Below are 24,458 nucleotides of genomic sequence, written 5' to 3'. Positions count from 1 at the left end.
TAGACCCATTTTTGACATTTGTTGACTTTTGACATGTAAATGTACAGTTGTTTAAGATAAAGTACTGAATTATATAGTCTACATAATCTGATCATAATTTAAATTTTAACTATTTGAAAATAGTTTTGTCTGCTCCAGTGCCATTTAATTTGATTACTAAATTAAAGGTTATGAGACAGGATGAAGCTGAAGTCTGCAGATGTAGAGTCTGAGTTGAGAGATTGTGGGGGAAGGTATATATGAGGTCAGTAGAGATGGGTAGTAGGGGGTTTTAAGGGGGTTGAAGGATGTTCACCATGTTCTTGCTGGTTGATTTTGGATTTAGAGGCAGTGCATGATCAAAATCAACCAGCATGGATGTGGTGGACATCTTTTAAACCCTCTTTTAAAGGATTGTGGGAAGAAGGGCTTGGGTAGGATGGGGAAAGGTGGTGTACTTGAGCAGGTGTAGCGTGGAGGGAATCTATTCCACCGTAAAGTAGTTCTAAAGTTATTGATGTAGGGTGTACAGCTGTTGATGTAGTGGAACTGGAGTCAAAATTAACCACACCCATGATTCATTAAGAGAATTAGTACATGACTTTTTCTAATTTCTAATTCCTCCAGTTTGAACCTGCTGAGGTCATATTTCTCTGAGCAATAGAGTAAGGATCACCCTCCAACCAAATTAAGACACATCACAGAATATTCTCCTTAAACACAGTTTAAAAATCTTACAGATGTCAACATGGAGGATATTAATGCTCAAAAACTCTGTTATTCAAGGAGTGATTGAACAGTAAAGACCCAATTTGTACCAAGAAAGAAATTGACACTATTACAACACCTCCACCAGCCTAAACAGTTCACACTCTTCCCCATTCTTATCATTGTAGTGCTCATAACCTGAATCTGATGACCCATATCTGCTTGATTTTATAGAATTTATTTTGCAACAAGGTTGTTGATTAGAAAAGTGCATAAATGAACAGGTGGAAGTCTGAGAGTGTTCATACCGAGGGACTCATCTCAAGAAAATGATCTCACCTGTGGTCAGTGATGCTGATGGGAGGGACTCTACATTTTGCCACTATGTCACTTCAAGAGAAACAGGAAACAGCAAAATCAGACAGAAGAAGAGACACGAACAGAGGACGACACGTAAAGACGAGTAGAATTCACTGTACGGAGGATTAAATCTGAATTACAGAAGATAAACTCACTGGATTGGAGTTTGTTTGAACACCAGGATGAAGATCCTCCTCATCTTCACCTTCTTCCTGATCTCAGGTCAGATATTCTACTTTAATTGTATGGATTTATGAAATGTGTAGATTCTGTCTCATGATCATGAGTCTTTTTTTATTGATTGGCAGGTCCAGCAGCTTGCTTTGATGTGATTGGCTACTCAAGAGGCAGCATCATTATCTACTGCAATACCAAACTATCTGGGAATGATGGATATTTCTGTAAAGAATCAACAAACCAGTGTGTGTTTCTGCAATCTGCTCAAAGACAAAACTCATGGGATCATGGAGGCAGAGTTTCTCTAACTGACTTTTCTGGACACCTTAGAGTTTTCTACAGAGATCTGAGTTTAGAAGATGCTGGATCATATCGGTGTGGAGAGACTGGAGTATGGAAGCACACTGTGAACCTGAGAGTGAAAACAGGTGATAATTCATTATAAAAAATCATTTAACTTGCATTTTAAATTTCATAATTATGTTGTCATAATCAGTTTTTAAACATTACATCTGTACTGAAGTATTTCCAAACATAATATATTGCTCTGAGTGGCTCTATGATTCTGGGATCGGCAGTTTGTATTATAAGCCTTGCTCTCTTAGAGTGGTTACAGTAGGTGGCGCTAGTCTGTTGATGGAGAAGAGAATATGAATGACATTCAGACATCACACATTATTACTATGTGTAATTGCTGTAACTATGATGTATGGAAATAAACTAATCAGTATACCCATTACTTATTGTGAATGATTGACAGATCCTTGTTGTTTGGGACCAAAGACTGTGATTGGTTATCCTGGAGAAACCACCACCATCAGCTGTCCCTATCCAGAGGAGATTCAGACAAACATCAAGACCTTCTACAAACTGCAAGATCCATATGTAGCTACAGTGATCAGAACCAGAGATACTCAGAAAGGAAGATTCTCCATCTCTGATAACAGAAGATCTAGAGTTATCAGTGTGAGAATCAGTGATGTGAGAGAAGATGATGGAGGAGTTTATTACTGTGGAGGATGGATTGAAGCTGTTAAAGTCAGTTATCTTCCCCTCTACACAGAGATTCATCTGCAGGTTTCTGGTGAGAAACTTAAACTTTTACTAAAGATCATTATCAGTTGTTTTAAATTGGACAAAACAGTTTTTCTTCAAATATAAACATTTTAATATGTACAGTAAAAGATGGGTGAATAATAGTTCTTAATTGACCCACCTTAAAATAAGGTAAAGTGTATAAAGTAACCAGTCTTTATATCACAACCTGAGCGTGAGAATAAAAAAACCTTTTACCAACTTCAAACCACAGAGAACAGAGGAAATGGCTCCGGCTTAGACATGTGGTCAACAGTCTTGCGCCTACACACATATGATGAAAGATTAAGAGATAGATAGGGATGGGAATTTGTCTTAAAACATTAGCTCTTAAGCCCTGTTTAGGACTACTTGTAGTCCTAAACTTGACTTTGATCTTTATTAATTCCATTAATGCCATTTTCATCTATTTTCTAGACCCTAATATAGAATCTTAATAATGTGCTAAAATAATCTATATAGTCTATAAAGTAATTCATTAAGTTAATGCTTTAGAAATACAAATAATTTAATAATTAGCCTATGGTTTAAGAGGTTAGCATACTGTTCTCATGACTTAAAACTGTTTTTTTTAAAGAAAACACAGAACATTTCCTGGTTTAGGCCATTGCTAGGTTGCTGCTATATTGCTTTAGTCAATTGTGAATGTAATGCTATGTTATAGTGTGGTGTTACTATGCAGATGATATGGTAATAGGTTGGTTGTTTTGTTATTGCAAAGCAGTTTGTTGCACTGCTGTTGCTAATTGTTGCTATGACATTTTAAAGTAGTTTGTTGTTAAGGTGTCACTATATACCTGCTATGCAAAGGGATTAGTTGCTAAGGTATTAATAGGATGTTGCCATGGTGTACTAAGTGTTTACTGAGTGATTTGATTAGATGATCTTGAGTCACTATGGATGTGGATTATATAAAATCATGCAGTTTTGTGGCTGTGGGGCAATTGAGCCAAAAATAAGGTAAAATCAGTTTTTTTAGGAGCAGAAACACAAATAACTCAATGGGAATAAACAGGGATAAAAAGAAAACAACAAATAAACGAGTGCAGGTCAAAACGACAATGGATTTTTTCTTGCCGGCCTGGTCTGAGATAATAAACCTGAAAAAGCATTTGTATAGTTTGTAAAGATGTATAATAGATGGGAGGCTGTAACAAAATTAATAGTATAAATAGGATCCTATGGGAAAATGGTATGCAAATGAGTGTATCAGATGAACGAGTGCAGCAATATTGCCCTGTACTTATCTATTTATCATATTTTAGTTTCAACTTTCCTTCCATTGGCTTTTTATTAATCTTTTTAATGCCTGAAATCCACATGAAAAACACCTCAGTACCAGCCTATAATACTTTAGGAACTGTGTAGCAATATATAATACATATATATAATATATAAACCTCATAGAAAGATGGCGGCGCGTGCACAACGAGAGGCTCAGTGTCTCTGGATTTCGCTTTTTAGTAGTTATTAGTCTATTGTTTCCACATTTTTTATCACAGACTGCCAGGCGAGCATCTCATACAGCCGGCAGTTTCTGTTGGACATTGGTTGTACCCACATTAATGGAGTTTTTAACAATCTGGAGTTACCTTTGGAAATCTCGAGAGTGCCGTGGACTACGAAGCCGGCTCCCCCAGGTGAGTGAAGCCGGCGCTGGCGCCGAGACCATAGATAGAGGCGGGGGCAGCGAGGAGGGCTGCGTGCTAAGCTAGGGCTAAGCCCCCACCGATCGCCAGTTCCCAGCTTATTCTCGCCAATGTCCGGTCTCTGGCGAGAAAAATGGACGAGCCACAAACAACCAATCCGCTACCATAACAACCATAACATTACTGTAGTATCCATTAGGCAATATTGTATATCCCTATGTGAATTCTTGGTATTAACCCCAGTACCAATATCACCAGCGAAACCAGCAACACCAGCATTGACATCTAAGCCACCAGCACCATTTACAACTCAACCATCACCAACAACTACCTCACCAGCAACTACCCCACCAGCACCAATAGGCAACCCAGCACAAACAGAGCCAACTACACCAACAGTGACCACTTCTGGTAAACACTCTTTTACATATATTTCTGTTCTTGGTTTATTGAACATGCAGAGGAGGACACATTAATTAAATTAGGATTTGATTAAATGTAATTATGCATTATTCTGGTATAATTATGTAAATTTGATAATTTGTACATTCATAGATCTAAAAATGTCAATCTCAAAGAGCAAGATCAGCTCTTGTTGTTAGTGAAAACCTTAGTTTTATGTCTCCCAGCTCCAGGTTCCTTAATCAACAACAACATCATTATTGTGGGCATCTGTGTGGCTCTGCTGCTGATTGGAGGACTAACAGTGATCTTTTTCATTGTGATTTTCAAGAAGAGACAAGGTATCATTCACCTGTATACACAAACACACAGTTACCTGAAATAACAAATGTACTGCAACACACATTATGAACAACTGAAGAACTACAGGAAGTCTTTAGCAGCACCATAGCAACCACTTAGCAACCAACTAATAACCATTCAGGCCCCATATTAACCATAGCCTTCACTCATTTGTGGGAAAGAAAGAAACAGGGTCAGTACGAATACATATTAATGCCGTTAGGGTTAATGAATGCTCCTATTATATTCAAATTCCTCATTTATGAGTTACGTCTTTGTGTATCTGGATGATATCCTCATTTTTAGTTGGAGGAATGTACCAACCATGAATGAATGGGTCTTGCTGCTGCTTCTGGACATCCATCCTTTTTTGAAGTTGGAAAAGTCTCACTTCCATGTCTGCACTGTTTTCTGGGTTTCACTATTTTTTTTACCAGTAGCTTGTTAGAGGGTTTGGTTTTTTATACTATGGGCAGTTTTCTGTGGTTCAAAACAACAGAACACAATCTAGTAGCATCTGTTTAACAACCACCATGAATCGCATAGCAATTCTCTTATCAAAATCACAAAATCATATCAAGCACCTAGCAAATACTTAGCAACACTGTACCAACCACTTAGCAAAAACACTAGGTGACTACTTAGCAATCATTTTAGGTTTAGCCATCCAGCAACAACACAACAACAACCTAGCAAAACTATAGAAACTTCTAAAGAACATTAAACAACTACTAACTACAACATAGTATCACTTTCTCTGTTAAAATATGAAGTAAGGTGCTGGTATATGAGTTACAATGAGTGCACTGAATATTTTACACTGAATCTGAATTTGTATGTACTGTATATCTGACCTGTATTATTTTTTAATTCTGTACATTAACAGGCTCCACCCCTTCCACCAGATCCAAGCACAGTGAGAATACAGAGGTTAGTTATTGGTTATTTTTGTTTGTGTTTATACTGTTTATAAACATGGCTGTTTGGTCCAAAGATGTTCTCATTAATGTCCACTCTTAGGTTCCTGCTGTGGTCAATAATGATGAAGAAACTGGACTCACCACCCAAACTCCACCCAAAGACCAAGAGCTCACCTATTCCACTGTGAGTTTCCATAAGAACCCAGGTTCTTCCACTGATGCCTCAGTTAGAATCAGTAAGGAGGAACCTGAAACTGAGTACGCCACCGTCAAACATATTACAGCACTGAAGTAACTGTCCTACACCAACTTTCTATGCATACAAGTCTTCAATTTACTGTGAATACTATATTATCTGAGGGTTTAAGTTGTTTTAAATGGTCTATTCAAGATCATTTAATTCAAGTTCATAGCTTAGCTTAGCCTAGCCTTGGTTAGCACTGTAACAAAAACATTAACCAATAGTATTGATTTCTGTCCTGGGTCTTTTTGGCATGGTGTTTAGTTAGCTAGCTGAAGAGATGGACCCAATTGGTCCTTTTCCCATTTCTGTTTGGGCCTAGTGTTAGCCTTTAGCTCTTTAGCCGCTCACATGTTTGCAGACATAGTTTCACAATTTTAGCCTAGAAATTAACTTAATCAGCTGAACAGTAATTCAATAGCATTTTTAGCTCGTAGCATTTTAAGCCTTCCTTACTCATTATGTTGCATTTAGCCTAATAAGGATTTTTTCTTTATTTTTAGTAAGTTGAACTCATATAAATGTTGAAGATGTAAATATAATAAGTATAGATTGTAATGCAAACCAATTTTAGGTTCCTCTGAAAATGAAAATAAACCCATTATCAAACATTATGTTTAAGCTGTTTGTCTAATTAATAACCACAACCACAAATAAATGCATTTCAAACTGATAACTGGCACTTTTGTCTTTGCTGTTTATTTTTCTAATTATTGGTACCTATAATTAACAATGTTTCATTATTTTAAATAATCATAATACCATTCATGACACGAAGAATACATAATGTAGATACTTTGTCTCTTATTGTTAGTGGGTTAACGGTTGATATCTTAGTTTACCATAAAAATAACTTAGCAACACATAGAATGTAATGTATGCATGAACAACTGCAGAACTACAGCAAGTCTTTAGCAGCACCACAGCAACCACCTAATAACCATTCAGCAACCATAACCATAGCCCTCCCCAGAGCTGAGTTCTTCTAGTGAGAAAGAAAAAAATTATGTCAGAAAACTGCCTTTATTATCCCAACTGGTCACTCCGAATATATAGCGATGCCATTTGGCTTAATGAATGCTCCTGTTATGTTTCAATGACTCATTCATGAGTTTCTCTGCAAGAAATGTGTCTTTATGTCTTTGTGTACCTGGATAATATCCTCCAGCACTCCAAGTGTGGTTGGCAACATCGCTAATGCTGCTAGCCCAGGTTCCAATATCTTCAAGTATAGTTATTTTCTAATTCTAATTTCTATTTACTCCAGTTTGAACCTGCTAAGGTCATATTCTTTTAATGCTCAAAAAGTCTGTTATTCAAGGAGTGATTGAATAATAAAGGCCCAATTTGTGCCAAGAAAGAAATTGATCTATTACAACATTATTAGTTCACACACTTATCCCCATTCTTATCATTGTAGTGCCATTAATCTGAAACTTCTGACCCTTATCTGCTTAATCTTATAGAATTTATATTGCCACAAGATTGTTGATTAGAAAAGTGCATAAATGAACAGGTGTGCTCTGAGAGTGTTCATACTGAGTGACTCATCTTGAAACAATGATCTCAGTGACCCTGTGTTTAATTTGGTATGTGGTCAGTGATGCTGATGGGAGGAGCTGTACATTTATACACTATGTCACTTCATGAGAAGCAGAAAACAGCTAAACCAGACAGAAGAAGAGACACAAACCGAGAACGACACGTAAAGACGAGCAGAAATCACTTAACAGTGGATTAAAGCTGAATTACAGAAGATAAACTAACTGGAGTAGATTTTTTTAAACATCAGTGGAGCTGAATTTCATTTTAGGATGAAGATCCTCCTCATCTCCACCTTCTTCTTAATCTCAGGTCAGATATTCTATTTTAATTGTATGCATGTATGAAGCATGTAGATTCTGTGCTGTAAATTTTGATGCAAAAATGTAGAAATGAGAGAATTTGGAAGAAACTAATGAGATCAGACAGTATCCTAAGAGTCTATTTTGATTGGCAGGTCCAGCAGCTTGCTTTGATGTGATTGGCTACTCAAGAGGCAGCATCATTATCTACTGCAATAACAAACAAAAAGTTGTGAATGGTGGATATTTCTGTAAAGAATCAACAGACCAGTGTGTGTTTCTGGAATCTGATCAAACACAGAACTCATGGGATCATAAAGACAGAGTTTCTGTACGTCTCAGATTCGAATACCTTAGAGTTTTCTACAAAGATCTGAGATTGGAAGATGCTGGATCATATCGATGTGGAGAGACTGGAGGGGCGAGTCATGCTGTGAACCTGAGAGTGAAAACAGGTAATAATTTGTTATAAATAAATAATTTAAATTCAATGCATTTTAAATTACAATTATGCTGTCATAAACAAGTTTTTAAACATTAGAGGTGTGCTGACGTATTTCCAAAAGTAAAATAGTGCTCTGAGTGGCACTATGATTTGAGAATTGCCGGTTTGAATCCCTGTCACGCCCTTGCCCTGTTTTCCCTGTGTTTCTCCTCTCACTGTGTGTTCCCCAGTAATTTTCCATTCACTTGTCTAATTTGTAGCTCCGCCCCCTCAATACCTGTTTCCCCAGGTGTTTGTAGTTTCGTGTGATTCCTTTGTGTATACATAGTCCTAGTGTTTTAGTCTGTGTTCGCCGGTCTTTGCACCTTCCCCTGTTGTTTTGTCATTCCCACGGTTTTCCTCGTGTATTACCCTAGTTTATTGTTCTTTGTTTATTTCTTGTTTGTCCCTTATTTCTAGTTCCTTGTTTATTTCCTTGTCCTGTTTAGTTTATTTTCTGTCTAATTTAGTTTTTTGTTTATTTTTCCTTTTACCATACCCGTTTCCGTTATCATTACTTCTTGTTTGTTTCTTTGTTTATTTGTTTATTTATTAATAAAAAACACCATTACCTGAATTTGCGTCTGCTCCACGTCTCCTTGCCTGACAAACCCTGACAATCACACGTCATGCTGTATCTGCATTTGCAGCTGGTGCTCTCTAAATGTGATTACAGTAGGTGGCACTAGTCTGTTGAAGAACATATGTATAACATGCAAACATCTTATATAATTGCATTGTGGAATTGCTGTGTTAATAATACATTATGAATTGTTCATGATGAACAGATCCGTGTTGTCTGGGACCAAAGTCTGTGATTGGTTATCTGGGAGAAACCGTCACCATCAACTGTAACTATCCAGAGGAGTTTCAGACAAACAACAAGACCTTCAACAAACAGGTCGGGCCATACTTATCTCCTATGATCTCTACCACTGATTCTCAGAAAGGAAGATTCTCCATCTCTGATAACAGAAGATCTAGAGTTATCAGTGTGAGAATCAGTGATGTGAGAGAAGATGGAGGAGTTTATTACTGTGGAGAGCGGATTGGAAGGAATGAAGTCAGTTATCTTCTCCTCTACACAGAGATTCATCTGCAGGTTTCTGGTGAGAAACATAAACTTTTACTAAAGATCATGAAGTGCTTGTGTATTTGTTGATTTAAATGGAACAAATCTGATTTTCACGACTTGTGCCCACTGTTAAAATAGCGTCTGAGTTGCTAAATATATTTACACTCATGGGTGTGGTGGTCTGGAAGTGAGGTATGTTCAGGTAAATATCTGATTTGTTACTATCTTGACTGTCAGAAATAGAGGTGCACCACTGACTGACTAAAACCCTGACAGTCAACAATTGCCGCACAATCCTATCTTAGCCATTCAGGAGCGCTGTGTGCATTCCAGCTCATTAAACACACACAAATAAATGCATTGCAGCACAAATCCAGGTTTTACATCAACAAAAAACTGAATAAAGGATAAGAGAGCACCTGCCTCTTAAAGAAAAAGAAAACTGGCACATTGACACATTGATGACACATTGGTTTATTTCACGTCACGCCTAAAACACACCCATTTAGGAAAGTGTATTTTTTGAAGGAAACACAGAACGCTTTACTTCTAACCATCACATTACTATAGTATCTGTCAGACAATGCTTTATATACCTGTATATGAATTATGTGAATTCTTGGTTTGCAGCCCTAACAGAGCCAACTACACCAACAAGTACCACTTCTGGTAAACCATCTATTACATATATTTCTGTTCATTGGCTTATTGAACATGCACAGAAGAACACATTCATTGTAATGCATGTTATAATGATACAAAATTATGTAAATGTGACAATTTATTATATTTATAGATCTAAAATGTTTCTCAATCAGGAAAATGGCATTCTATAAGAGCAAGATGAGCTCTAGAAATTTGATTAACATTGTTTTTATGTCTCCCAGCTTCAAGTCCCTCAATCATCATCATCATCATTTTGAGCATCTGTGTGACTCTGCTGCTGATTGGAGGACTAACACTGATCTTCTTTATTGTGATTCTCAAGAAGAGACAAGGTATGTTTACCTGGATACACAAACACACAGTGACCTGAAATAAAAAAGGTACAAGCATCCACCTAGTAATGTCATATTAACTAACTGAAATACCAAAGCATTTATCAAGAAACACCACAGCAACCACTAGAATCACTAAGCACTATAAGCACTATAAAACACTAATCCAATACTAATCAACATGATATCCGCTATACTACCACTGATGGCTGTATAAGTACAATTATCAATAGCTCCACATCACCTGCTTGAAGACAAAATCCCATTGTTGCAATGCTGGAAATGACTTGTCTCAGTTTTATTGGGAGCAATTCCTGACTAAAACACTAAAACTAATATTAATTATATAAAATAATTATCATAACTCATCACATTTATCTTAACTGTATTTTAACCATGCAGCATATACATCATCACAGTCTAATCTGTTTTAACTTTCTCTTTTTCAGCAGGATCTCCAAACAAGCAAAGTGGGACCAATGATCCAGTAAGTTATTTAAAAACGTTTTTATGAACCCTTTCCTTCATGTACAGAAATGCATGTTAGCATAAAACTACAATCAGCCAATTAAAAACCCTTTTATAATCCCATTCATTAATATGATGTTGAAAGTATAGTCAGTGTTGTTTCTGTTTTTGTTTTATTTCAGATTGATGTGGATTCTGAAAATGATCCACCCAGAAATAATCAGAACTTCGGCATGGATTCAACCTACCAGAATCAACCCCCCAACATCAACCAATCAGATTCAGTCTACCAGAGCCTAGACCCAAAAAACAATCAATCAGATTCGGTCTACCAGACTCTGAGCCCAAATTCCAACCAAGCAGATTCAGTCTACCAGAGCCTAGACCCAAAAACTAACCAATTAAATTCAGTCTACCATAATCTTAACCCAAATGCCAACCAATTCAATTAGCTTTACCAGAGACTATACCTAAAAACCAACTAATCAGATTCATTCTACCTGAGCCTAAACCCCAACATGAACCAATCATTTTCATAAATTTCTAATTTATTTGCAAATAAACATGTGAAATCTATCCAAACCCACTAGTTCTAATGTGACACTAAAAAAAGCAGAGTGAGCACAAAAAGAAAACAAGAAAAATTAAAAATGTTAAGACTGAAAACTCTTTATAAAAGGAGCTAAAGCTGCCTTCAGCTGGTCTGAGCAAAGTTTATCTCATCCATAATAAGAGCCTCTTTCCCAGCCCAGTATTTGCACTCAAATCTGGGGACAAAATTATCTGAATTAGTATCAGCGCTTCATGGAAAGCATGATTACAGGTTAACCTACAGTTATTCCAGTAAACATTTAAACTTTTTACACTGTACGACCGCATGGTGCTGCTAGTGCTCCAGCTGAGTTAGCTAAGCATGCTTGTGGGAGTTAGCATAGCATGCCAGCCTTTTTTGGTACTTGGAAATATGGCTTGCTTACATCAACTGGTAAAATGGCTAACGCGCTAAGCCAATGTTAGCTTCACCTGGTCAGGTTCTACTTTAAATTAAGTACATTCGAAAACAACACTGGAAATCAACTTCAAACAGTGCAAAATATACTAGTGTGGCTCCATCTACCATGTTTTTAAATGTATATATGTACAGTTCTTCTGTGGTAGTTTAATGGTAATTTTTTTTAATGGTGTTACATTATTTTTGTCTGGAGTAAACATGTACAGTATATTAACCCTACATGTAAGGATATATTATCTCCATTTTTAATAAAATGCAGATAATTGTATAAACCTGCCTTTTACTAACAGTGCAGAAGTGGGTTGGCTACTCTTAAGCTTTAGTTTTAGTTTAATTAGTGTATCTTGCCATTTTACTGAGCTTATTCCCTATATGGAAAACTATATTTCAGTAAGATTCTCATGCCGTCACAGTTCATTTTTTTATTGTTGTGTATATTTTTAATATCATTAAGCTTTCCTTAATTTAATCAATCTATCTCTACTTTTAAATCTTTGTTTTAGCAATTTAAATTTGTTTTGGTTTAAATGGTTTGGTTTAAACCTAATCTTATAAAAAGAATGATAATGATCATTTTGACCTTGTTTTGATTTTAGAAAAAAAAAAATCTATGCATGTTTGTCTTTATTAAATATGTAAATAAAAATAAATTGCTATGACATGTTATGCACATTATACACTCCTGCTGGCCTTACCAGGTACTGCAAAAAGTATATGAATGATCACGCTAATGGGCTACCCCTTCTAAATCCAGCACAAGGCCAGCACTTTTAGAGTTTCTTTACTGGTTGTTAATGGGCAAGGTAGATGAAACATCTTCTATGTGGGTAAGACAACTGATCTAGGAGGTAGACCAGAGTATATAATTACATGGAGTTTGAGTTTGACTAGCTAGTTTGATTTTAATTTGTCAAGCTGGGAATATTGGTTGAATTGTTTGGTCAAGCTGGATGTTCTGGTGTGTTAGTGGGATCATGCTGGTGATAATGATTGTATAGCCTGACCAGATAAACCATTAAACTCAAATAAATATACAGCTCCTAACCCATGGCAACCCTGACCGGGAAGAAGAAGATAAGAAGACTCAGAAATGGATTAAAAAAATCTGCTTAAAACAGTGTAGGGTGTTCATGACAATTACCATACAGCTTACAACCTTCAGGACTTGCTATTTAATAGAACATTATTCAAAACCTACATATATTTTTCTCAGTTTCTGGGAATTTTAGATACTTTTTTCAGTTATCGATTTCTGTTTTTATATTCTATGGAAAATTATTAATAAGTTTCTGCCTACAAAATGATATATATGTCCTTATATTAGTGAACAGCGTGCGGCTAGTTCTTTAAATAACTTACTGAAAGTAGCAGACTCTGACTGATTCTCTTCTACAGAAGTTGTTAAGGTTATAAAAAGAGGATGAAGACGTAACTGAAACTAGAAGTCGCAGCAAGAATAACCACAGTTTGTCATCAAAAGGCTCAAGACAGACAGCATAGCATTACACTATGATATCAGTAGATAAGACACTACTAAGGTCAGATAAGCTCAGAATTGTTTTATAAAGCTTTAGGTTTATTAGCTTTAAGATTCGTTTTCTGGACAGGAATTAATACTAGTTTCAGACTATGTATTTTTCTTTCAGTGGAGAATCTCCATTTAGAGTTCTGTGTAGTTCAGGACTAGGCTTTACAGAAGCAGCAAAGCAGCCCCACCATATTTTTTACGCTCAGTAAGAAAGTTCTTATTATGAGTATATGTGTTAGTTTTATGCCAGATGTTACGGGAAACACACCTTCCAAAAAGTTTCACTTTTGTCGTCAGTCCAAAAATATTTACCCAAAGTTCTGGGGATCATCAGGATATGTTAGTTGGTAAATGTGAGATGGGTCATTGTGTTATGTTTGGTCAGCACTGTTTTTATGTTGGAACTCTCCCATGGAGACCATTTTCACCCAGTCTCTTTCTTCTTATTAAATCATTAACACTGACCTTAACTGAGGCGAGTGAGACCTGCAGTTCTTAATGTTGTTCTGGGTTCTTTTGGGACCTCATGGATGAGTTGTTCATGCCCTTTTGGAGTAATTTCAGTAGGTCGGTCACTCCTGAAAATGTTTGTGAATAGTAGCTGTCACTGTGGTTCGCTAAAGTCCCAAAGCTTTAGAAATGACTTGAGATTACGTGAGCTCTCATGTGTTTTTGAATTTATTCAGATCAGGGTATAATAATAATGTAAGTATGTAAGTAATAATGTAAGTAACATAAGTAATGTGTTCCTTTTTGAGATCTTTCATCCTGCTTCGTGTTGTGATACAGGTTCTATTTAAGTGATTTCTTCATTCTACAGGTCTGGTAGTAATCAGGCTTGGTTGTGGCTAGTAGTAAATTGTTTTTTTTTTGTGATAAATTACCAAAAGTACATAACTTAATTAATGTAACGCTATTCATAATAAAGTGCTTAGTGAGTGTTCATACTAAATGACTCATCTCAAGAAAGTGATCTCACAGTGCCCTGTGTTTAATTTGGTATGTGGTCAGTGATGCTGATGGGAGGGACTCAATATTTCGCCACTTTGTCACTTCCTGAGCAACAGGAAACAGCCAAACCAAACAGAAGAAGAGACACGAACAGAGGGTGACACATAAAGACGGGCAGAATTCACTTTACGGAGGATTAAAGCTAAGTTCGTGTGAAGATCAGTGGAGCTGAATTTCAGATCAGGATGAAGATCCTCATCATCTTCACCTTCTTCCTGATCTCAGGTCAGATATTCTACTTTAATTGTATGGATTTAAAAAGCATGTAGATTCTGTGCTGTAGATTTTGATGCAGAAATGTGGAGATGAGAGAATTTGGAAGAAACTAATGAGATAAAGTCTTTTTGGATTGGTAGGTGCAGCAATTTGCAAAATTGCTAAAACCCCAAAACTTTCTCTAACTTCAAATAGGGTAAAAGCTGGTTGTCAATTTAAAGTATGGTACAGCCAACTCGACTCATCTCTACTCATCTGCCCTGATCTCACATCATACATAGGCTTTAAATATGTTTTCAGTACTGTATTATACTACTGCATGGATAGATTCATACTATATCTGAAACGTCAACAAACTCATAGGTCAGGGGATCAGATCCCTTTTAGAAAGAGGAACCAACCAAACTAGACAGAAAGAGAAAGACCAAGACACTTGCATACACGATAACACGCCTCAACAGCAGACAAGTCTTTCTGAGGAGAGTAACTGAGGGCTTTTAGAAATTAAACAGTAGACAAGCATCTCTAAGAAGAAATCAGGTCTTAAAAATATCCAAAGGCTACTTTTTGTTACTTTAAGATGAGGATCCTCCTAATCTTCACCTTCTTTCTGATCTCAGGTCAGTTGTTGCACTGTTAAAAACCTACAGCTGAATGAGAATGCTACATGTTACTTGCACTCATGCTTTATTGTATACATTTTCTTTTTTGACTGATGTATTTTAATGATTATATGTTTAAACTAAACATTTTAAACAACTTTTAGTAGGTCGAGTGGACTGTGACGATGTGACGGGCTATAAAGGAGGAAGTGTCCACATTAACTGTAAATATACTAACCCGAACTTCAGGAATCACACAAAGTACTTCTGCAAGTTAGACAAAAAAAATCAATGCATGGAAAAGTTTCTTTCAAATGAATCGACTTCACCAAATCCTGATCAGAAGATCCTCTTTATGGATGAAACTCAGCTTGGATTGTACAGTGTGCTCATTAAAAACATAAGTCAGCAGGATAAAGGAACCTACAGATGTGGAGTGGAAAATAAAAACCAGTTTACAGACGTGGAACTGAAGGTGGAAGAAGGTGAGAGTCTAGTTTCATTTCTAGTCCAATATTTTAACATTTTACTGCAAATGAGCATTTTCACAAAACTATCTGGACTTCTTACACTTACACAATAGCCTAGATACTCCTGTTTCTTTTTAGCTGGTTTTCATTCCGGCTTCTCATCAGTTAATAAAACCCCAATCCAGATAAATCTCTCCATCCAGAATCTGATTGGATGTAGAGAAGTATAAACATATACCATTCCGACTCCCTATTTGTTTATACTGTGATCCATCACACCTGCACACATTATAGTCATTATGGCTTTTAGTAAAATGTGTTTTGGGGAGGGGGGGCTAATGCTCTATAGGACTCTGTGGGCGTGGCCTAAGCTATTGTTCTTAATGGCTTTATTTTTTCACCTTACATTACTTTTACTTTTATACTTTAAGTAGATTTAAAACCAGTACTTTTTTTTACAAAGCTAGTTACTACCCTAGTATCTATACTTCTACCTACAGAGTAATGAATGGAGATACTTTTAACACCTTTGGTATTTTTTTTTTCTGGTAGATACTTGCTGTGGAAAGTCATTTCCTCACAAAGCTCATCCAGGAGAGACTGTTACCTTTACCTGCAAATATCCAGCAAAATTTCAACTGTACTTAAAGTACCTGTACAATGTGACCAATCACAACTCGAGTGTGGTCATTTATACCCTTGGATCAACAGCACAGGAAGGGAGATTTTTTATTTCTGAACATACAGAACAAAATGTTTTTAATGTGAGCATCAGTAACCTGACTGTGGAGGATGCAGGAGTTTACCTGTGTGGAGCTCAGAAGATATATACAAAACCTTACCTTTCCCTCTTCAATGAAATGCAGCTTCAAGTTGAGCGTAAGTATCTATTTTTGTATTCTTGCTGATTTTTTAGTCAGTTTTTCCTTTACGTTTAAATTACGTTAATTAATTATATTTGTTTTCTGCATGATGTACACACCAATCAACAGCAAGAAGGCCTGGTAAGAACACATGTTTTTACACAAAGATTTTTTAGAAAATTCTCATCTTGTGAGTGCGGTCGACCACTAGCCAGCATGTTCATGGCAAGGTGGCATGAATTATTGGAGCTGGACCGAGTTTAGATAGTGGTACCATTAATTATACACTAGTGCATATCATTGAAAAAACATCATTGATTGGCGGAAACTTCACACTTCTCCACTCTTCCTCCAGACTTGATCCCTTGATTTACTTTAAATTAAATGTAAAATGTACTGATGATCAGTGATGGTTTGGAGAGACATGTCATCTGCTGGTGTTGATCCACTGTGTTTTATTATCAAGTCTAAAGTCGAACAGCACTTCATGCTTCTCTCTGCTGATAACTTTTATGGATATGTGGATTTCATTTTCCAGCAGGACTTGGCACACTGCCCACACTGCCAAAAGTACCAATTGGTCTTATTATATAATATTAAAATTTTCTGAGACACTGATTTTTGAGTTTTCATTGGCTGTCATAATCATCAACAATAAAAGGAATCAGTGCTTAAAACAGATAACTCTGTGTGTTATACATCTATACATAGTTTTGAATGTTTCACAATTTAAATGGTATTACTGAAGTAAAAAATAACTTTTAAATGAAATTAGTAGTACTGGTATGCACTAGTATATATGATATTTTATCCTCTTTCACCTCAGGATTACTAATGCTTTCACGTAATAGGGACTGCTGCTTTAATAAAAATATACTCTGATTGTAGAATTATGTTTTCGAAGGTCTGTAGTCTTCTGCTCTGGCAATATTGATTTTGAAAGGCCTTCTGTTTATTTTGGAACAGTTCTGTGAGGATTTGATGGAATTTAGCCATTAGATGATGTGGGTAACTCATAAACGATGGTTAGTTGGTAGTAGTAGTAGTAGTTCACTGCTCCACAGCCCAGATCCGCAAAGCTTTATACATTTTATACTTTATCTACAGAGTGTTCGGATACATTTGTACACATATTGGAATTTGTTAAGAGACTGTAACGCATAGTTTATGTCAGTCATCTTTTAGAGCTTACACTCTATTTATTTAGCAATGATAGGTTTCTGACCACAAGACCTCTGATTGGGTACTTTTAATTAACAATGCCAGGAACATCACTGTGCCTGATTCATTTGACCCAGTCTTACACAACCTACCACCCCACGCAAATCTGGACAAGTATGACCAAGAGTTAAAAACAGAAAAAAACAGAATAATGATGATGAGGTAGAGTAGGACTGATAAAACTATGTAATGCTATGCTAAATATGTGAAAATAATGATAATATATAAAATGAAAAGATGAGTTTCATGGGGAAACTGTACTATAATATACTGCTGAAAAATGCTATCATTTGGAAGAGGGCATTGTAGGGACATGACTAGCAATTAGCATTTAGTAGTCTCGCACTGAGAGGTATTTTATTTTGTACAATAATTTATATTTCGTTTTGCTTAATAGATGACCAAAGTTGGGAGTTGGTTCAATTAGGAACTCAATTAACCGCAGTTCACTCAAATACTAATATCTTTTTTATTGCTTAGATCTTAGTTACTCTGTCAACATCACCATCATCATAATCATCATCACTGTGAGTATCTGTGTGGTTCTGCTGCTGATTGGAGGATTAACACTGATCTTCTACAAACTGAGACACAAGAAGACAGAAGGTAACACAAGCACAAGTTATGCCACACAAAACTAGTCCACAAGTCCACTAGTCAGCACTTTAAAACCCTCTCCAAGCTGTAATGTGGGAATGTGTTAAAGTATAACAAGCTTCTGCATGTAATTGGTTTCAGATGGTCTAAGCAGATCTTTAGTTGTTTTTGTTGATCTTTGAATTCTATTGTTGTAATACTAGAAATTACTTGTTGTATATTCTTATTTGAAGCAATTCCTGATTAAAACACTAGAGCTGATTCACATAATTATTACAAATATCTTACATGTCTCTGTTTTAACAGCATCTCCAAACATGGAAATAGGGACCGATAACCCAGTGAGTTACTTAAAGGTCACCTTCCGTCGTTTTTTCTTTCATTTTAAAATGTCTAGTTGTGGTCTCTAGTATGAATGAATGACATGTGAGCCGTTTTTGTAAAAAAAAAGTGCTCAGGTGTCTCTGTATAGCTCTTTTTTAATGGACTGTTTTAGGGGTGTGTCCAAAATGACCGGATTCCAGCTTTGCTCATGAATATTCATACATGCAAACAGCATGCAAATATCTCTCCTCTGATTGGCTAGGAGCACTGCGACGCCCCTCCACCGCTCTGCCGCTCACTGCCTCCCACCTCCTAACTGATGAGCGGTGATGTTGCGTCGCTTCAGCTCCGCCTCTGGGAGTTTCTCGAGCCAAGGTGGGCTGGTCTGTGAGTTTCTGCCTACGTAGGCAGAAAGATAATTCAAAATTCACCCGTTTTTCGGAGGGGGGGAGGGGGGATTTCTTTGCTTAGCTCCTGCAGACAATGGGGGCTGCAAAACAGTTTAATGTGCAGGTGTACACATTCAACTCGGAGAGACCTACTGTATTCCACAAAAAACAAGAAAAATCGGATTTTCGCGGAAGGTGAGCTTTAAAAACCTTTCTACAACCTTTTTATAAACACTTCTTTTCATGTACAGAAATGTGTATTTGCTTAAAACTACAATGAACATCGTAATCTCATTTATCAATATGATGTTGAAAGTATAGTCAGTGATGTCTCTGTTTTTGTCTTATTTTAGACTGATGCGGATTATGAAAATGATCCACCCAGAAATAATCAGAACATCGGCATGAATTCAACCTACCAGAATCAACCCCCCAACATCAACCAATCAGATTCAGTCTACCAGACTTTAAACCCAAATGCCAACCAATCAGATTCAGTTTACCAGACTCTAAACCCAAATGCAAACCAATCAGATTCAGTTTATCAGAGCCTAAACCCCAACACCAACCAATCAGATTCAGTCTACCAGAGCCTAAACCCCAACACCAACCAATCAGATTCAGTCTAAGAGAGCGTAAATCCAAACACCAACCAATCAGATTCAGTCTACCAGCTTTCATTAGACAAGGCAAAAGGCATGGGACATAATACTAATGTCTGTCCCATGACTTAATTTAGATATATTTATAGTTCTTCTGTGCTAGATTAATGGTAAATATGTATATTATGTTGAATTACATTATTTTTCTCTGTAGTGAACAAATACAGTATATTAACCCTACATGAATGAGTATATTATGTCCAAGCTCACTGTTAAATATATTTTTAATATACTTATAAAGATAATTTTATAATCCTGTCTTTACTAACAGTGACCCAGTGAGTTGGTACAATAGCTAATCTTAAGCTTTTTCTATCTGTTTTAGATTAATACATTTATTATGCCACTTTACTAAGCTTATTCCATATTTAATTTAATGCTGTCACAGTTCATTTTTATTGCTGTGTATATTTTAAATGACATTAAGCTTTATGTTTTTAATAATTTCATCTCTAGTATAAAATCGTTGTTTTAGCAATCTAAATTTATTTTGGTTTAAGTCAGGGCCTGACCTTAATGTTGACTTGATCTTTTATAAAGAATGATAATGATGATTATGTCTGTAAGTTTGAGCTTGTTTTGATTTCACAAAAAAATAAATAAAGAAATAAAATGTGTGCACTAACTGCATGTTTGTCTTTATTAAAAATCTGCACCCCTGCTGGCTTTAGCAGGTACTGCCAAAAAGTATAGGAATGATCACACCAGTGGGCTACTCCCACTAAACCCAGCACAAGGCCAGCACTTTCAAACTCTCTTTGCAGCTTGCAGATGGCCAAAGTGATTCAAAATCAATATATACAAGTATAGGTCTATGTATAGATTTTGAATTCATATTCATGTATAAGTCTAATTCTAATTTTCTAAGAAAATGTATATCATGCTGGCTTTTAATGCTACATCATTTTAGTTCTTTAAATAACATCATATTTTAAATAACTAACCAAAAACAGCAGACTCTGACTGATTCTCTTCTACAGAAGTTGGTAAGGTTATAAAAAGAGGATGACGACTTACTACTAAGGTCAGATAAGCTCAGAATTGTTTTATAAAGCTTTAGGTTTATTAGCTTTAAGATTCGTTTTCTGGACAGGAATTAATACTAGTTTCAGACTATGTATTTTTCTTTCAGTGGAGAATCTCCATTTAGAGTTCTGTGTAGTTCAGGACTAGGCTTTACAGAAGCAGCAAAGCAGCCCCACCATATTTTTTACGCTCAGTAAGAAAGTTCTTATTATGAGTATATGTGTTAGTTTTATGTCACACTTACCTGGTTATTATCTAGAACCTGCGAGATATTTCAGTGTAAGGAGATTGTATTGGTACTTATCATCATGTTACTGTGGTTAGTACCTCACACTTACCTGGTTATTACCTAGAACCTGTGAGATATTTCAGTGTAATTAAATTGAACTGTCCTTGTTCTTACCATCTTGTTAACCAACATAATTACCTAGTTCTTCGGATTTTGTACCACCCATGTACCTGTTTATTACCTAGTTCCATTTCAGTGTAATTAGGCAAGACTGTCCTGGTACTTACCATCTTGTTACCAAAAATAATTACTTGGTACTTCCGAGTTTGTACCTCACTATTACCTGGTTAATACCTAGAACTTAGGGTACTGTAAAAGAAAGCGTTACCGAATATTTACCCAAAGTTCTGGAGATCATCAAGATATGTTTGTTGGTAAATGTGAGACGGGTCGTTGTGTTCTTTTTGGTCAGCACTGTTTTTTATTTTGGAATTCTCCCATGAAGACCATTTTCACCAAGTCTCTTTCTTCTTATTAAATCATTAACACTGACATAACTGAGGCGAGTGAGACCTGCAGTTCTTTAAATGTTGTTCTGGGTTCTTTTGGGACCTCATGGATGAGTTGTTCATGCCCTTTTGGAGTAATTTCGGTAGGTCGGTCACTCCTGAAAATGTTTGTGAATAGTAGCTGTCACTGTGGTTCGCTAAAGTCCCAAAGCTTTAGAAATGACTTGCGATTACGTGAGCTCTCATGTGTTTTTGAATTTATTCAGATCAGGGTATAATAATAATGTAAGTATGTAAGTAATAATGTAAGTAACATAAGTAATGTGTTCCTTTTTGAGATCTTTCATCCTGCTCCGTGTTGTGATACAGGTTCTATTTAAGTGATTTCTTCATTCTACAGGTCTGGTAGTAATCAGGCTTGGTTGTGTCTAGTAGTAAATTGTTTTTTTTTTTTGTGATAAATTACCAAAAGTACATAACTTAATTAATGTAACGCTATTCATAATAAAGTGCTTAGTGAGTGTTCATACTAAATGACTCATCTCAAGAAAATGATCTCACATGTGGTCAGTGATGCTGATGGGAGGGAGCGCTACATTTCGACACTTCATGAGAAACAGGAAACAGCAAAACCAGACAGAAGAAGAGACACGAACAGAGAACGACACGTAAAGACAAGCAGAATTCACTATACGGAGGATTAAATCTGAATTACAGAAGATAAACTCACTGGATTGGAGTTTGTTTGAAGATCAGGATGAAGATCCTCCTCATCTTCACCTTCTTCCTGATCTCAGGTCAGAGATTCTACTTTTATTGTATGTATTTGTGTTTCATTTAGATTTTGATGCAGAAATGTAGAATTTAGAGAATTTGAAAGAAACTAATGATATCAGAAAGATTACTTAGACTCTACTATTTGATTGGCAGGTCCAGCAGCTTGCTTTGATGTGATTGGCTACTCAAGAGGCAGCATCATTATCTACTGCAATACCAAACTATCTGGGAATGATGGATATTTCTGTAAAGAATCAACAAACCAGTGTGTGTTTCTGCAATCTGCTCAAAGACAAAACTCATGGGATCATAAAGGCAGAGTTTCTCTAACTGATGGTTCTGGATACCTTAGAGTTTTCTACCAAAATCTGAGTTTAGAAGATGCTGGATTATATTGGTGTGGAGAGACTGGAGTGTGGAATCAAACTGTGAACCTGAGAGTGAAAACAGGTGATAAATTGCTTTTATCCTTTGTAAATATTAGAGGTGGACTGAAATTTTTCCATGAGAAGAAAATATCACAGACCCTGAGAGGCCCTGCAGACTTAAGCACTAACTCTAAGTTTCAAGAAATTTGAATCCTAGATTATGCTGCTTTTCCATCAGCAGCCAGAGTCAGAGAGAGAGTACAGTAGGTCAGTCCATGCTGTTGATGGAGTAGAGCTTATTTACAACAGACAGACATACATAATTTCATTGTAGAATTGCTGTGATTATGATGCGTGAAAAAAAACAAATAAACAGATGCATTATTTATTGTGAATGATTGACAGATCCATGTTGTTTGGGACCAAAGACTGTGATTGGTTATCCTGGAGAAACCACCAACATCAACTGTCCCTATCCAGAGGAGTTTCAGAAAAACACCAAGTTCTTCTACAAACAGAGCGAACCATATTTATCTCCAGTGATCTCTACCACTGAATCTCAGATAGGCAGCTTCTCCATCTCTGATAACAGAAGATCTAGAGTTTTCAGTGTGAGAATCAGTGATGTGGGAGAAGATGATGGAGGAGTTTATTACTGTGGAGAGTGGATTAGAGGGAATGAAGTCAGTTATCATCTCCTCTACACAGAGATTCATCTGCAGTTTTCTGGTGAGAAACATAAACGTTCACTACAGATCATGAAGCTCTTGTGTATTTGTTGATTTAAATGAAACAAATCCGTTTTCCTGTAAATATAAAGATGTTAATTTCCTAAATAAATGTTTGGTGAGCATATAATACTAATATAAATATATAAATACGATACAAATATAAAGTAACCTTTAAATCTTTACACAACAGCTAAAGTGTGAAAATTAGAGAACTTCTTACAAACTTTAAACCACCGAGAACAGAGGAAACCGCGATGCTCGTTGCTATCTTTCACTCTGTCAACAGTGTAGTTTTACACTTTTTGCCCACGACCTTAAAATAGTGTCAGAGTTTCTAAATATATTGTGGTCTGGAGGTAAAGTGTGTTCAGGTAAATATCTTGGACAGGAGCCCCACTGATTGATTAAAACTCAGATACAAACTCGCCAAAGTCAGAATACACCTGCCTTTTAAAGGGAATGACAACTGGCACACTGATTGGTTTATTTTACATTACGCCCAAAAAACACACCCATTATTAATTAAAGAGAATTAGTACATGACTTTGAGCACATTAATGGTACTTTTCTGCTCCCTCTTGATGCCAAAGACACACCAACACGCCCTAAATAATAAAAAAAACCTCTTTGGGACAGCAAATAATGCTAAAATAAAGAGCTATAAAGTAATTAATAAAGGTAATCATTAGAAATACTACTACTATAATAATAAGCCTATGGATTAAGAGGTTAATATACTGTACTAATGATTGAAAAGTCTAACATTTAGAAAAGTGTATTTTTTCAATGCTTTTTTATACCTTTGTATTATGTGAATTCTTGGTATTAACCCCAGTAACAATATCTCCAACTAAACCAGCAAGACCAGCACCAGCAGCTACCCCACCAGTACCAACAACTACCCCACCAGCACCAGCAGCTACCCCACCACCAACAGAGCCAACTACACCAACAGTGACCACTTCTGGTAAACTCTCTATTACATATATTTCTATTCATTGGTTTATTGAACATGCACAGGAGAACATATTCATTGTAAGGTGTGTAATAAAGTTATACAATTATGTAAATGTGACAATTTATTACATTTATAGATCAAATTTATTTCTCAATCAGGAATAAAGAAAAATGGAATTCTAAAAGAGCTGAGATGAGCTCGAAAAATTTTATTAACATTGTTT

General features: G+C 36.2%; 2 protein-coding genes and 1 long non-coding RNA gene across 3 annotated transcripts; all 3 read left to right on the top strand.

Annotated features, from left to right (window-relative positions):
- The first annotated feature begins 2,073 nt into the window (after positions 1–2,073).
- Positions 2,074–4,631, top strand: LOC111188918 (uncharacterized). Its single transcript, XR_007427999.1, has 3 exons — positions 2,074–2,308; positions 4,227–4,379; positions 4,598–4,631. It is a non-coding gene; the product is annotated as an uncharacterized LOC111188918 (long non-coding RNA).
- Positions 4,632–7,687: 3,056 nt separating this feature from the next.
- LOC111188823 (polymeric immunoglobulin receptor-like) lies at positions 7,688–11,194 on the top strand. Its single transcript, XM_049469544.1, has 6 exons — positions 7,688–7,727; positions 7,873–8,172; positions 8,990–9,310; positions 10,164–10,274; positions 10,727–10,761; positions 10,925–11,194. Exons 1-6 carry the CDS (start codon positions 7,688–7,690, stop codon positions 11,192–11,194), a joined length of 1,077 nt encoding a protein of 358 aa, XP_049325501.1.
- Positions 11,195–22,106: 10,912 nt separating this feature from the next.
- Positions 22,107–24,248, top strand: LOC125785622 (polymeric immunoglobulin receptor-like). Its single transcript, XM_049469543.1, has 4 exons — positions 22,107–22,198; positions 22,332–22,628; positions 22,952–23,267; positions 24,137–24,248. The coding sequence occupies exons 1-4, from the start codon at positions 22,159–22,161 to the stop codon at positions 24,246–24,248; spliced, it is 765 nt and encodes a 254-aa protein (XP_049325500.1). The 5' UTR covers positions 22,107–22,158.
- Positions 24,249–24,458: the final 210 nt, after the last annotated feature.

This window comes from Astyanax mexicanus, chromosome 21 (assembly GCF_023375975.1).
Source record: "Astyanax mexicanus isolate ESR-SI-001 chromosome 21, AstMex3_surface, whole genome shotgun sequence".
Taxonomy (NCBI): Eukaryota; Metazoa; Chordata; class Actinopteri; order Characiformes; family Acestrorhamphidae; genus Astyanax; species Astyanax mexicanus.
This window is presented reverse-complemented; position numbering and strand designations above follow the sequence as displayed.